The 15117-nt window shown below is 49.4% G+C and overlaps 1 protein-coding gene across 1 annotated transcript in view; it reads right to left on the reverse strand.

Annotated features, from left to right (window-relative positions):
* GNA14 (G protein subunit alpha 14) overlaps positions 1–15117 on the reverse strand; it is a 121439-nt gene that overhangs the window by 1999 nt on the left and 104323 nt on the right. The window contains exons 3-5 of the mRNA XM_087823185.1: positions 5859–6013; positions 3421–3549; positions 1756–1885 (exon numbers count right to left, since the gene is read on the reverse strand). Coding sequence (XP_087679311.1) covers positions 1756–1885; positions 3421–3549; positions 5859–6013 — 414 coding nt within the window. The remainder of the gene's footprint in view (positions 1–1755; positions 1886–3420; positions 3550–5858; positions 6014–15117) is intronic.

The raw sequence follows: 15117 nt of genomic DNA on the forward strand, positions 1-15117 counted from the left end.
TCAGGAGTTCCGAAGAACATCAAGCCCAGAGGAACACGCCGAAAGTCTCTCTTTCTCCACGACTCCCAGACACATGGGCTCCTGCTCAATATATTTTGGGGCATTAAGATATGGAATTTATTGCCAGAGAGGGAACCCCTCTTGCTTTTAAAACTTCTTTAAAATTTATTATAATCTGCCCGGCCGGGCGTGGCTCAGCGGTTGAGCATCAACCTAGGATCCAGGCGATCGGGGTTCGATTCCCAGTCAGGGCACATGCCCGGGTTGTGGGCTCGATCAATGACTCTCTCATCATTGATGTTTCTATCTCTCTCTCCCTCTCCTCTCTCTGAAATCAATAAAGATATATTTAAAAAAATAAATAAGTAAATAAAATTAAAAAAATAAAATTTATTATAATCTTATCAATAATAAGCTCTAAGGAAATACATATGAAAAAAACAATTCCTATACACACAATGAGAGGGTGCAGCATGTCTGCAGCCAGAAGGGAAGAGTCTAGAGGGGCAACCACTTAGTTTTCTCCAAACACTGATTTTTTTTAGGAGAAGAGAAAATGTCCCGTTTTTCAGCACATCGGGCTGAAGTTCTTGTCCCTTGCACACCTGACTAATATTTGAGTTTCCTGAGAAACATTGAAAGTAGTTCCCGAGGCAAATTTGGAGCTAATTTTTCATATTGATAACTCAAGGACTTTCCTTTTCAAAAAAATATCTCCACCGGAAGAGCTGGGCTGCGGCCAAGATTTCTATTCTTCGCACACTGGCACATGTAAATGGGTTAATCCTCCACAATCAGCTGATGTAACTGCTCCTCAGGATATGATTTGTTCAGTTATTACCTAATCCTGGACAGGGTTCTCGATTGACTTACTTTCACACCTAGAAGCAGGACACATTTTCCTACAAGGTCAAGAGGTCTTGTGAAGGGGGGGGGGCAGTGGTATCCCACAGAAACTGCCCCATCCTCACAGAGAAGTGACTGACGACGGCCAGTGTCACTTTCGGGCGGACACTGAAAGCCTGTCAGGGCGGGTCAGCCCCAGCTGTCCGAGCTGGTCCCTTCCAGGAGGCCCCTAAACAGCTCCCGGCATCTGGCACCACTCCCCCTGCCAGCTCAGCTGGGACCTGATGCGGGAGGGCCCTGCAGGTCGGGAAGCCTGTTCTCAGGTAAAGTTTATTGGAAATAGTGTTGTTCAACTGTGGCTGTGTACATCAGCATCCCTAGGGGACTTGGAAAAGATACTCCAATCCAGTAGCAGGAACCTCTACTGTGGGATCCAAAACATGGTATTTTCTCAAAACTCCCCAAGGGATTTCAATGTGCAGCCAGGGCCGAGAGCCAGTGCGTTTGAGTGGCCCCAGCCCTGGCAGCACATTAGATTAGACCCCACACCCCGGCTGCACCCCCTCCCCACCAGGTTTCTCTATCAGGTACCCATGGAATTCCAGTGGGCACCCAAGTTTGAGAACCAGGCTTCTGGGTCAGTGATTCTGAAACTTACAGGTTTATGGGTATTACCTGGGATCTTGCCAAAATGCAGATTCTGACTTACTCGGTCTAGGTTGACTTAGTAGGTCTACATTTCTTAGAGCATCCAGGTGATGTCTGTGCTGCTAGTCTACTCACTACTCTGAATAGCAAGACCATGTAACCCCAGGAATACAGTCTGATGGCAGAGCTGGCTGGCTTTTTGCAAACTGTGAAAATAGGTCTCTGTCTTCCACAGCTCACCACAATCCCCACCCGGCGTACCTCGTTGTCACACTCAGCCAGGACCTGGTCATATTCACTCAGAGCAACCAAAAAAATGATGGAGGTGACGCTCTCGAAGCAGTGGATCCATTTCCGCCTTTCCGATCGTTGGCCCCCAACATCCACCATCCTGTTCAACAGAAACACAGGCCTCTCAGAGGCTGGAACACACGGCTCTGGAAAAGGGCAGGATCATTCTGCCGTGGGACCCAGTGCTTCTGAGGCTCCTTGGTGATCTACGACTGAAAGGGGACCCACAACTGAGCTGTTTGAGCACGACCGCTTTGGGCACTGAGGAGCCCCCGAAGTTTCCTAGCAAAGGGGGACAGAATGTAAGTGAAGTTGCTGAAAACAGGTGCAGAGGTCACTCCGGTGGAGCCTGCTCGGAGACACTGCTGAGGAAGCTGCAATCGTCCAGGTGGGAAGTATAAGCCTCCCCTTGGGCACCACTCTCCCCACTGGGGTGCTGGGGCACCGGCCACAAAAGGGGCAGAAAGACAGCCGCCTGCCAGGTCCACTCGGCTCTCTCCAGGCCTCTGCCCCTTCCTGTTTCCATGGTCCTCTCATTTACCCACACACCCGTCCTACATTAGGTGGAGGCTGCCCCTTCTTCCCTAGAAAGATGCGAAAGTGCCTATGGGAAAGATGGCAGGGACTCACTGCCAAAGGCTCGGTCCCAGGCTTGAGTGCCACCAGGGTCAGGCAGCCTCTGCAAAGTAGAAGAGCTGGGGCTTCGAGAGGGCCAGGGGCCCTCTGCGGGGTGGCTGCTAAACAGCTGAATCCTGGCTCTCCACTGTGGACAAAAGTGCACACTCACTATGATCAGATAACATGTTTTAAGTGAAACAGCCCAGTTTTTAAAATGTTGGCACAAAAGTTCTTTAAAACACCAAGTAGGCTAAAGGAAAGACATCTGTGGACCTGATACAGGTTTTGGAAGTTGGGAGCAGCACTGATGCTGAAAATTCATGGGCGCACACAGCACAGGAGATGCTCACACAGGGCTCCCCAATGCCCCAGAGCACTGAGATATGTGGGGTTTACAGACAGGACCCGGATGTGGCGCATATAATGACTATTAGGCGGAATGAGGGAACTAATGGATGTAAAAGTGCTTTGCAATTTGCAGCGCTATGTATGCATAAGTACCATGTTGTTACTCATTTTTGCCATAATTAAATGCAACGAAGATCTACTTAAATCATCCTAAAACTACTTCCTATATTTATACATGGAAATTCTTATACAGCTGTAAAATAGTTTATATATTATCTTATGTAATTTTTAATACACATCTTTCTATTGATTCTCAGTGTCTTTAAGGATAAATCTTGGAGAAGGGAACAAAAGGGAAGAGAAATATTTTCAACGTTATGGAAAAGACGTCAGTATAGTCAGTGTGTGTGTGTTGGGGGGTAGGGGGGCACACAGAAGAGTCATCCCAGACTCCTCATCTCCAAGGGGAACAGAAATAATAGAAAGGTGGGTTCCCCTCTATTCTAGCACGTGAGACCTACCACAGTCCTAAATACCCTGGGATGGAGAGGGCACACTGCCCTGAAAGGTCCAACCCCTTTTAGGAATAACATATTTAAGACCCTTTGGGGGCCTCCCAAGCATGCACGCACAGATTCTTAACAGGCCATGCCAGGAAGGCATTCCTACCGAAAGATGATGTTTTCCAGGTCAAATGGATACTCGATGATGCCAGTCGTGGGCACTCGGACACGAAGCACGTCTTGCTGCGTCGGCACATACGAGGGCAAGGCGATTCGGTCAATGTCAGTCAGGTAACTGTGATTTTAGAGAAAGGAGACATGTCGATCCCAATCCAGGGAAGTTGCCACGGCTCAGAGCAACCCCCACTCAGATGCCTGGCTTCCGTCAGTGACCCTGAGAGCCAGCCGTCCTACAGATGTTCCAGAGAGAATTGGATCGGGGCCTCAGGAGCCTCTGGGAAGCCTGCAGCTCCCTCCCTCCCTCCCTCCCGGTTCCAGTTCCATCACTGGCCGGTGAGAGGGGGACAGCAGGATGTTGGCACCTGCCCCCCGCCTTCCAGCGGCCCTTCCTCCCACACTCGCCCGCGGCCACGAGCGCTGTGGACTGCATGTGCTGTTCGGCAGCGCTTTGCTCAGGGAATTAGTTTCTAAGAAAGCATACAAAAGCGTAAGTCAGGCCAACAGGAAATCCTTTCAAAATAACAAGAGAAGGTTTTCCTGCTACACGGGGAAATTAAACATCTAACACAAACCAAAACTTGTCTTGGATTATTTTTGCCATATAGTAAAACCCTGAGCTTAAAACATATCACTTCTCTGTGGTAAAACCAGAGGCACTTAAGGCATTTTTAAATAAAATAACTCACGTCCTGGCCAATGATGGAGTTGTGATTCCAAGCCCGGCGGCCTTCTGCAATCCGCCCCGGGCCCCATACATGACCCTAAGGCTAATCGTCATTGGCTTCCATATGTGTGACTTTTCCTTGGTTACCTACACCAATCTTGCTCCACCAGACTGTATGTTCCTTGACATTAGAGAGCACTTGTACCCTCACCATGGTACCTGGTCCATAGTAGGCACATATCACATTTTTTGTGCCGTGAATGTCCAAATAAGCAGACATGACTCACAATCACCGACCTGGACCAAGGAAATGCACAGGCGTCTCACTGGTTTCAATGGTGGGGCAACTCGCCGAGTTTATTTCCTCTGCTGCAGCTCTGCCCACCAACCTAGTCACTTTCATCATTCCTCTCCTACTTGTCCCCATTTTCAGGGCTCCATGGAACTTTATAGCAGCTCCAGTGGGTCTTTTCCAAATGGATCTACATCAAGAGCCCTAGCCCCTCCCCAGGGCCTTCACAGAGCAAATGATGCTGGGCTCTCAAGGAAGGGCCGGATGCCTTGGCCCGGCCGGGGGCTGTCCCTGCTCCCCAGCCCTCACAGGCAGTCTGCTCTGCTCTACGGGACACCGCCTGCTTTCCTTCCAGCTCTTTTCTGTGCCCATCCGACACCTTAGTGGGACTTCTTTTACTTCCTTTTCCTGCTTTGCACCTAAATATTCCTGAACTCAGATAGGTTGTGCCAACCTGGATTAATGGATTAAATATTCAGCCAGGGACCAATGCCAGAGGTAAGACTCCAGTTCCCTCTCCTGCTCACTGCCTCATCCAGGTGACGGAAGCGAGTCACCCACCCACGCCAGCTCAGAGGGCGATGGCAGCACCTGAAGGGAAGGGGACACCTCGGGAAAGGACTTTGGGGCCCTCAGAAGATGGAAGATGACTTGGGCCAAGGGGGAAACAGCTGCAGAAGCAGGAATCCTCCCTTGAAGAAGGACCATGATTCAACTACTTGCCCAGGGATCTGTCTGACCCAGGCCTTGACTCAGGAAATTCCTAAGAAAATGAAATTCTCTGATCTCCCTGGGATACTTTGCATGCAGGACCATCTATTTTTTTGTGACCCTAAGGATAACAAAACTAGAGCTTTATGGATCAAAAACACAGTGTGTAGGCCTATTGCAAGTTGATAATAAAGAGAGCTCCTGGGCTGAGCTTCCTCCCTGTGCTGGGCACGCAGAGCCTATCTTGTCCACTAGAGGGCAGCACAAGACCAGCCACTGATGGGGCCCCTAGCACTGCGATCTAAATTCTGATTTTAGATTTTGGGGTAATTGGAACTTGGGTCTACTGATCAGGAAACCAGAAGGCAAAGGGACATGGAGAGGAGGAAAGTAGAGGCCAAAGGCAGGTGCAGTTCTCACTTAGATCTTTCAGCACCCCAAATGAGATCAGATCCACCAAGGGAACTCCACATTTTATTGGGCCTCATTGAAAAGCACAGAAGCTCAGGACATGGTGAGGAAAGGAGGGCATGGGCAAGGGCAGAAATCTGGATCCATGGGGGAACTGAAGGTTTTAGGAGGTGGGAAGAGCCTCACCATGAAGTAAAGGGGGAATGCAGACAAGCGGGAGGGAGGGAGGGAGTGTTGCCACTGAGCTAGAAGCAGCTCCTTTCTCCCGGTGAGAAGCTTCTTTGAAGCACAGGCAGGCGCTGGCCTGCAAGCCCCTGGGGCAGCCCGCCCGAGGCTCTGTACTCACTATTTGGCAGAGTCTGACAGCTGGTATTCCCTCCTCCTGTCGTAACACTCCTGGATTCCCGGGTCCAGCCAGAGCTGCTTGATGGCCTGCACCTGGTCCCTGGAGAGCGTGGAGACCCTGTCTACTTCCACTTCTCTGATTAGCTGGGCATTTTCCTACTCGAAAGAAAGAGAACCTTTTATTAAGCAAAAGCAAGGCAGCCAACCCACCGGTGAGTTGGGCACAGGACTTGCCCAGGCTCCCGGATCAGGGAAGCCACAGGTGCTGGGGTGTGTGTGGCAGGTGCCCTCGGGAGGGGCTTCTCACAGCCACATGGAGTGGAGCTGATGTGGCGCCTCACTCAGTGGCGAGAACCACAGAACCCAGCACCTGTCGCTTTTGGTCCCAGCAGTCCTCGGAGGCCAGTTTCACCAGCATGCAACACCCAGTCGTTAAGAAACACTGACCGATTGAGCATCATGGTGCTAACAAACTTGACTACCTCTTCAATATGCTACTTATTTGAATATCTGCACAGCCAATGGAGCAATTTAAAAATAACCATTGTCAGTGGCAAACCAAGGGCAGGGTGGCAGAAGTGGGTGGAAACAGCAAAGGAGTGCATTGTCTTCAGAGAATTGAAAAATAATAGTAACACCAACGAAGGCCAGTCTACTCTCTTTCCTCTTTTAAAGATTTTTTTAAATTGACCTTATAGAGCAGTTTTAGGGTTACAGCAAAACTGGGCAGAAAGTACAGAGAGTTCTCATAGAGTTGGCCTTTTTTCTTTTAATCCTCACCTGAGGATATGTTTTTATTGATTTGAGAGAGAGAAATAAATATCAGTGTGAGAGAGAAACATCGATCCGTTGCCTCCTGTATGCTCCCTGATCAGAGATCGAACCCACAGACTTTTGGTGTTCAGGGCAATGCTCCAATTGACTGAGCCACCCGGCCAGGGTGAGTCTGCTTTTTATGGTCACGTGTCACTGATAAAACTCCCGCTGGGAGAATCAGTCCCATAGCAACCCCCCCATCCCTGTGCCATTGATTGCTGTTCTGTTATTATGTATATTATTATCACCATCATTATTAAATAATTATCACTCTAATACTATTACCCTACTTCAGTAATTAAGAACATTATTACTGTAATTATTACTATTACAGCAGCTACCATTTATTGCCCACTTACTATGTGCCAGGGTTGTACATACATTATCGCACAAGACCCAGAAATCTTTCCAGACCTTAGCAAATGAAAATGGTAAGGTTGGCCTGCATCCACAGCACGTCCACGTGCTGGTCCCGGAGACTCAGCATCCCATCCTTGGCTGCAAGTTGCAACAGATGAGAGAATGCTGCCGGGAGAGGCAGGACCCGGCCCCTCCCTCGCTCTCCCATCCTGCAGAGTCCCAGAGCAATTACATCATGGAGAGCTGGCGGTGCACTGGCAGCTGTGAGTCAGCAAAGCGTCTATTTGGCAGCTGTGATCTCGAGCCTATATGGTACCCCCGGAAAAGTTGCTCTTGCATTACTCATTCTCCGCAGGAAGCCAGAGAACAGGGAGTTCAGACTCACCTGGCTCGAGCACGCCCGAGGCTGTGATGAAGTCAACAGAACTTCGCATCACATCCGTCACAAGATCGGACATAAACTCTTCCGCTAGGCTGGGACCTCCGGCAGGCAGAGTCTCCAACAAGGCCGCACCGGGATGGACTAGTGGGAAGTGCCCTGGGCCGGGAATCAGGACCCTGGGTTCTAAGTTGTGCAGCTGGCACTTTTAAGGACCCCAACAAGTCACATGCCTCAGGGCCCTCGTTTGTAAAAGGAGCCAGTGATTTTCAGGGGAACCTGATTTATAAAGTATCACACCCAAATGTAAGTAGAATTAGCATTATTGTTATAGCAGATGCCTAATATTTCTTGTTTGCAAAGCAGGACACATTGATGGCCCTTAAACCACGACTTCTAACCCCACCCGCTGGCACGTTTGGCATTACCTGCCCTATTCTCAGCCAGAGGGAATAAGTGGAGACCTGGACAGTGTTTGTCCGGGACAGAGGGCTGTCTCCCACCTCCTTCTCTCTGCTCTCACCCTCCCTCTTCCCAGAAGGATCACATGATCTCTTCTCACCCTCTAGACTTAAAGTATCTGTTTTCTTCTCTGTCTTCCCCACAAGTCAGGCAATGCCACGAGGCAGAGTCCTTACCTCCCAGAACCCAGGCCAGCGTCTGGCAAAGGACAGGTGCCCTCTGTTGACGCAGGCGTCCAGTGAACATTTGTGGCATTCATAAAAATGTATCTAACAGACAGAAAATCACAAGGAAATAGCACAAGGATGCTCGGGCAGGACGTTTTTATCAGCCTGTAAAACTGGTTTTGATGTGTGTAGTTTCGCTTAAAGCCCCAGAGCCCATCACCAAGGTTAAGTGAGGGCTTACTGTCCACTGTTAACGATGCCTGTGTGTTGGGAAGAGGGGATGTGTGGCCTTTCCCTCTGGCTGGGCTAGGCGATTTCACACACAGGAGCAGGGGCGTTTTGATGGGTCTGTTCAAACCACCTCGACAGGGCACAGCCTCTATGCGCAGGGGCCCCTTATAAATGTGGGAACAGTTTGTGCCATTTAAGACTGGCTTCATCTCCTGGGAAGAGGGGGAGAAGAGCTGGAAGAGGGTCGGGTTTAGGGAAATGTTGTGGCTGGGGAAGGGGACATGCTGAATCTGCCGTCACCAACATCTAGGTGGAGATGCCCAGGATGCGGGTGGTTAAAATGGTTTGTAGTTCACAGGACAGTCCCAGGCTAGGGGAGCATATTGAGTTGAAATTGCCTCACACATTCATTTCATGAAAGAAAAATCACAAAGAGGTAAATATTACGGGAGCAAATTCAGCGGATGCAACAGAAACATGGCCAGTTTCTCAAACACTGAGCTCATCTCTGGCTTCCTCTCTTCTTTTCCAAACAGAGCCACCAGTTCCACTGCCCGGGAGGAGGGACACGGAAAACAGATGAAATACATGTGTGTTTGGCTTGGAAATTCCCAGGGTGACAGTGAAAGGAGCTGCTCACGAAAGGGGTGCCTTGCTGGTTTCACACACGGACTCTCGGCTGCCTGGGTGACAGAGCCTCTCAAGCCCAGCGAGCCCCTCTGGCTGGACCCAGAGCCCAGCAGGCAGCCCAGTTCCCCACCGGGTCCTCCCTGGGAAAGCCCCTGAACCATCCACTGCCCGGGACTGCAGGGCCCAGAGCTGCCGCTCCGAGGCCGGCTTTCTCACTGACTAGGGTACAGGGTTAGTGCGGTTCATATACAAGTTTTTAAAAAGCCACTTAGATCTGGCTTCATTTCTGGCACCCCCCGCCTCCCCATGCCTACCTCCCAGTGGCTCTCTCTCCAGGCCCTGGTTTCTCAGACCCAAACTGCAGTACCACCCCCTGCTCCCCCAAAATCAGAGGTGTGCCAGGCAGGAGGGAACGGCTCTGAGCTCCTCTTAGTCTTTACTTTCCTTTATCCATATCTGAGCCGAAACTCGGTATTATTAGAGAGGAGAAGCTAATGACCCCAAAATTTCAGTGCCTCAACAACACACACACATACACTTTACATCTTTCTCAGTCCAACATGAGTCAAGGGCGGGGGTGGACAGGACTCTGCTCCATATCCAGAGACCCAGGCACCGCCCCCCCCCCCCCCATCCAGTGTCCCACCACCTCCCAGGGCCCTGGGGTCCTGCGCTGGACTATTTTCACCAGCTGGCAGGTGACAGAGGAGAGCATGGAGCAGTGGGCTGCACACCTACAGGCTAGGTCTCAACAGAGTGGACTTCACCTCTGGACACAGTTCATGGACCAGAACTAGTCACAAGAGGCCCCCTGCCTGCACAGGAAGCTGGAAATGGGGTTCTCCTGCGCTCAGGTGGAAAGTGGAATGGGATCTGGTGAACACCTGGCCTCGTCTCTGCCACTCACAGATCCTCAGTCTCTTCTTTTCACCACAGGGACCTTTTCACCACAGGGTCCAGTGCCTGTGCGAGCTTCTGTAAAGATCGGGGTAAACTATAGCAGCGGCCACATGCAGCTCACTGCCCGTCTGTGTAAGTTAAGTTCTACTGGGACGCAGGCTGACCCTGCCACACTGCTGGCTGAGTTCACAGCTATGACGGCAGCCAGCTGCTGCCACGGAGCCTGTAAGGTCCGCAGAGCCTACAATACCCCTCTGACCCTTGTTGACAAGAAGTGTACGCCGAGCCCTGGTGTAGATAGAAACTGCTGTAACCGGAGCCCCATTCACTGAATCAGTGGGCGCGTAACTAAGAAGCACCTGCTCTTTGCCTGGCACAACATTAAGTACAAGACTATAGCTATGAAAGAACTTTGTCTTCATGGGAATGATGGTAAAAGGCATAGAAAAAGAATCCTCTAAAAAACATATCCAACTAGTGTAAAAAGCAAGAGAATTCTACCTAAGTAAATCTCCCCAGCTCTTCAGAATTTTCAAAGGGCAGTGCCCAGAACTGGCCTGGATTTTTTTGTGTGTGGACCTGCCCGGTGACTGGAAGCATGGAGTAGAATGAAACAAACCACCACCCAGTGGAGGAAGCTGGAATTGTTTCTGATCCAGGCTCCTTTTCACAAAATTCCGAGACTGTTCCCATTTCCTTTTCTCCATTACTTCCCTAGGCAGGCCGTTTTATTACGTCCTTGCTTCCTAACGTGTAACATTACACTGTTTGTTTCTGTCAAGTCTGTGCTATGTGACCAGCCGGGGACCAAGACCAGATGTTTCCAGGCACCCTGAAATCCAGGACCCCACGCTGGCCCTGGAGTCAGGGAAAGGTCCCATGTTCTTCCTGGGCACGCCTGACAGCAGAAGCCACTGGAATAGAGGAAGACTCTTTAAGGCAACTCCAAAAAGATCCTCCCATCTACTCCTGTAGCACAGGTATTCTAGTCACACAGCACAATGTGAAGGAAACACGAGATCCAAGACTCAGTTCAGGAGCACCGACCAGGCGGACACATCCAAGGGTGAGCTGAAGGACAGACATTAAGAAATAAAGTTCTTCTGCCCCAGCCAGTGTGGCTCAGTGGTTGCAGCATTGGCCCGAGTACCAGAGGGTCAAAGTGTCAATTCCCGGTCGAGGGCACATACCTGGGTTGCAGGTTCAATCCCAGGCCCCAGTTGTGGTACAAGCGGGAGGCAACCAATCAATGTGTGTTTCTCACGTGGATGTTTCTCTCTCTCTCTCTCTCTCTCTCTTCCTCTCTTCCACTGTCTCAAAATCAAAGGAAAAATATCCTTATATGAGGATTAACAACAAAAACACACAAAACAAACAAAAGTTATCTCAGTGGTGCCGAGCCAAGGCCTTATCTTGACGTCTCTCATTAAAGGGCGTCCCAACCATCATTCTAGAAATCCCTGCCTCGTCATTCAGAAATCTCCTCCCTACCCACCATGAAGGTCAGAAAGAGCAAAGAACGTGGGAAATCAGTAGGAGCGGGTGGTCCTGGGCACTGTAAGCTGGACTGGCAGAGGGACATTTGCACTCCGTGGCCCCTGGCATCCTTGGGGCATTTGTCCCAGGGAGGGCAGGATTCCGGGACTCTGGACTTCCGGCTGCAGCTGGTCAAACTAAGTGACTTGCCCTTTCTGTCTCCACCCAGGATTCCTCATGCTCATTACTCTTGAGTCTTGGTTTACAAGATGGGACGCAGGCAAGATGAGGTGCTCTCCTCTCAACAGTTCAGCGCACGGGGCTATGGTCAGCCCAGCAGATATGAAGTGCTCAGCGCGGTGTCCGCCGCCCGGTCAGCTCCCCACAGAGGGCAGCCCTCATCCACTTCCCCAGGCCTTCCTACAGGCCTGGTGTTTATGTGTCACCTTGAAATAAGTGACACAGACCCCATGATGCAAATTCGCCTACTTGCTCAAATTTGTAACCCCCCAGATCAAAATTCACAGCCCTGCCGTGGCCATTTACGGGCACGCAGAGAGCAGTAAAAAGCTGCAGATGACTGATGCCCAGGCTCCCGGAGGTGGCACTTGGTGAGGCTCTGCCTCTGGTTTAAGCTCTCATACTCTACGCACGTGTCCTCTTCACGGTCAATTTAGTGCCATGGTTTGACCTGTCTGTGCTTTTCCTTGATTTTGCTATTTGAAATGCTCCCCCAGTGCAGTGCTGAAACGCTGCCTGGGATGCTAAGCACAGAAGGCCGGGAGCCTTACGGAGAGAGGACACTGTTAGGAAGCTTCCTCGGGCATGAGGACCTCAGGACACCAATCCAGCTCATCCCTCAATACTGAGCTTTGAATAAAGGTGTCGGGCCCTCAGGCCGTTTCCTCGTTGGTAAAATGAGGTGGGGTGATCTTTCCTGCATTAGCATTCTATAGTGCTAAAGAATGTACACCCTTCTTTCAAAGTATAAAGGAAAACACACCCACCATAATCGCTCTTTCTGGAAAACCCAAAGCAATCATCATCATTGCTGAGGGAGGGTGAGTAAATTATAATGAACTGTGGATATGAGAGACTGTCCCCATTAAAGTCCAAGGAACAGACAGAACCACAAAGGACAAGGGGCTGTTTCTGCTCCTGGGACCCAGGGTCAAGGCTCTTCTGGGCTGGCCCTAAAAATCATTAGCTTGACCAGTGTATCAGCCCATCTCTCTCCTGTGTCTTATCTAACCTCTAAATAACTGGGAGACAGCATCACAGGCAGTTACCACGCCCCCCAAAGATGATATGACCCCAACTCTTTTCCCTTTCTCATCACAATTCACCAGTAACCCTGAGGGCTCTGGACCTCGGGTTATCCCATCTCGGAACCTGCCAATCGATATGCCCCAGAGGCACTCAGCCTCTTCCCATAGCATGAGGTTCTCTGGGGTAACCTGGTGAGTGAGGAAACCTGCTGGGATTGGCGCAAAGTGAGTCTCTCCTCAAGCATCTCAGAGTTGTACAAACCTTTACCCAAGCTTCATACTTCCTGTCAAAAAATCCTGACCAAGCAGCCAGCTGAGCACATCTGGGTGGCGGGTACTGGGTATTTGTGTAAAGAACTGGACATGGTTTCTTCCAAGTCCCTGGAGTCTAATACAAATGAACTAACACAATAATAAAAATAGCTAGAATAAACTGAGTCATTATTATGTTATCTCATTTACAAGAACCTTATGAAATTAGATACTCTGAATGTCCCGATTTAACAGATGAGGAAGCTGAGGCTGAGAGGAGGGGGGTGGAGGCGGGGCGGCATTCAACCCAGGTGTGTCCGGGACCCAGCCTGTGCAGTTAACTGTCATGCTCAGCGGATGTTAAAACGTTTCCATTGTAAAGGGCGGACGGAGTGGGGGTCGTGGTTGCCTGTGAAACCCCCCAAAAGAGTTGTTTTCTGCAAACCTTGCCTGCCAACTGCTCTTCAACACCCTAAAATGAAGTTCTTTGGAATACAGAATTCAATAGCGAAGCTCTTCTCAAAAGAAAGGGGGAAGGGGCCTCCAGAGAGAAAAGAAGGGTCTGGGAGCAAGCAAGCTTTTCCCACAGTGGATTGCAGTCAGGTACAAGAGAACATCTGACACCAAGCCCCAAGCATGACATGACTGTTTCCACAGAGAAGACGTTCAGACATACGTCACACAACTGGGAGTAAAATGTGTTCTTCTTAAAATAAAATATGAAAACCAGAGTTAGAAATACCCATTTGGAAGGCTCACCATTGATGCCAGTAATTGTATTCTTTAATCCTTATTCTAAAGGTTGTCATTTATATACTTAACACTTCTTAAAATCAGTTAATTGTTGTTCATATAAGTATCAATATCAGTGTGATGTTTACAGATAAGTAAGCAACACTAATGCGTTCACATACTTATCTAGGCCAATGAATAGCCCTGACGGGGGAGAGCCTGGCCATTTGGTTCAGGCCTCTATGACTCGTGGCATGTCACCTAGTGACAGCTTCTCTGATTGCAAGTCCACTGACAGTGGCAAGACTCTTCACGGTCCTTGCTTTACACCCTCCTATAAAGTTTTAGCCAGAATCACATGGTCTGGATTTTATCTTGAAGTCCATCTCAGAGTTTATAATGCCTGGGTAATGGCTGAGACATTCTCCCTCTGAGGGGGGGGGAGGGAAGGAGAGGGGGGGAGAGAGAAAGTGATTGAGAGTCAGAGATTAGTGGGAGGTGTATCCTTGCTTTTTCCTGCTATGTCTGAGGCTAGTACAATATCAACCACTTGGAGGACAGTGACCTATAAATGCAAACTTCATGGGCATGTCTTTTGAAGTGTATAAAAGTTGACAAGAAGGGTTAAGTCGCTTCCACTAGTCATAAGGCAAATGAGTGGGAAGGGGACTGAGCCCTACTGTCCCCTAAGCTGTCCATACTGCTTCCTCGGTGCTCTCATAGCCAGCTTTGTACACGGACAGGCAAGGCCCTGCCAGGGTGTGAAAGGCCCCCAGGCAGACAGCCGGTCTCCCTCGCAGCCAAGGTGCTGCGTGAGGCTGTGCTACTGTTTGCACCGGATTTAACATCATGTTCCAGGGGCGCATGTTTCCATTGGTGCACCTTTCATTTCACATGCATGTTCATCTGGGCTTGAGACGCCTTCACCCCCACCTCACACCTTTTAAACTTTCAAAATCATGCCCCAAAGATGCTATAGTTCCCCTTCCACACTGAAGCTTGTATTTCTGAGAACAAAATAATTGCTACACAATTCCAGAGAATCATCCAACAGCATTCCTTGCTCTGGGTGTTTTTTTTTTTCTTTTCGTTTTTTTTGGTTTTGTTTTGTTTTGTTTTTTGGTGTTTCACTTTTTCCATGCTTTTCAATAGCTTGAAAAACTTCGGCACACCACAACAAATATTTGGGTCACAGCTTGCTTTAATGATGTGCTTTCGAAATGGTGGTTTCAATTCTGGATGCATATTTGGTTGCTGTTTTCCTTCAGCAATGAGAACCCACAGGCATGTCTGCCAGGGAGCAGCCTTAGGAAAGCAGGGCACCCCAGCTTCCCAAAGTCTCCCTCATCCTTGATTCTGAGGGAGGCCATTCTAGTACCCCCACCCTATAGTGCTTTAAAAAATATTTTTAATTTTTCAATTACAGTTGACATACAATATGGTATTAGTTTCAGGTGTACAACCTAGTGATTAGATATTACGAAGCAATCAACCCGATAAATCTAGTACCCATCTGACACCGTACATAGTTATTACAGTATTATTGACTATATTTAAAGAAATTCAAAACACCAATTTGAAAAGAGA

The sequence above is a fragment of the Miniopterus natalensis genome, chromosome 12 (assembly GCF_054644295.1).
Source record: "Miniopterus natalensis isolate mMinNat1 chromosome 12, mMinNat1.hap1, whole genome shotgun sequence".
In the NCBI taxonomy this organism is placed as follows: Eukaryota; Metazoa; Chordata; class Mammalia; order Chiroptera; family Miniopteridae; genus Miniopterus; species Miniopterus natalensis.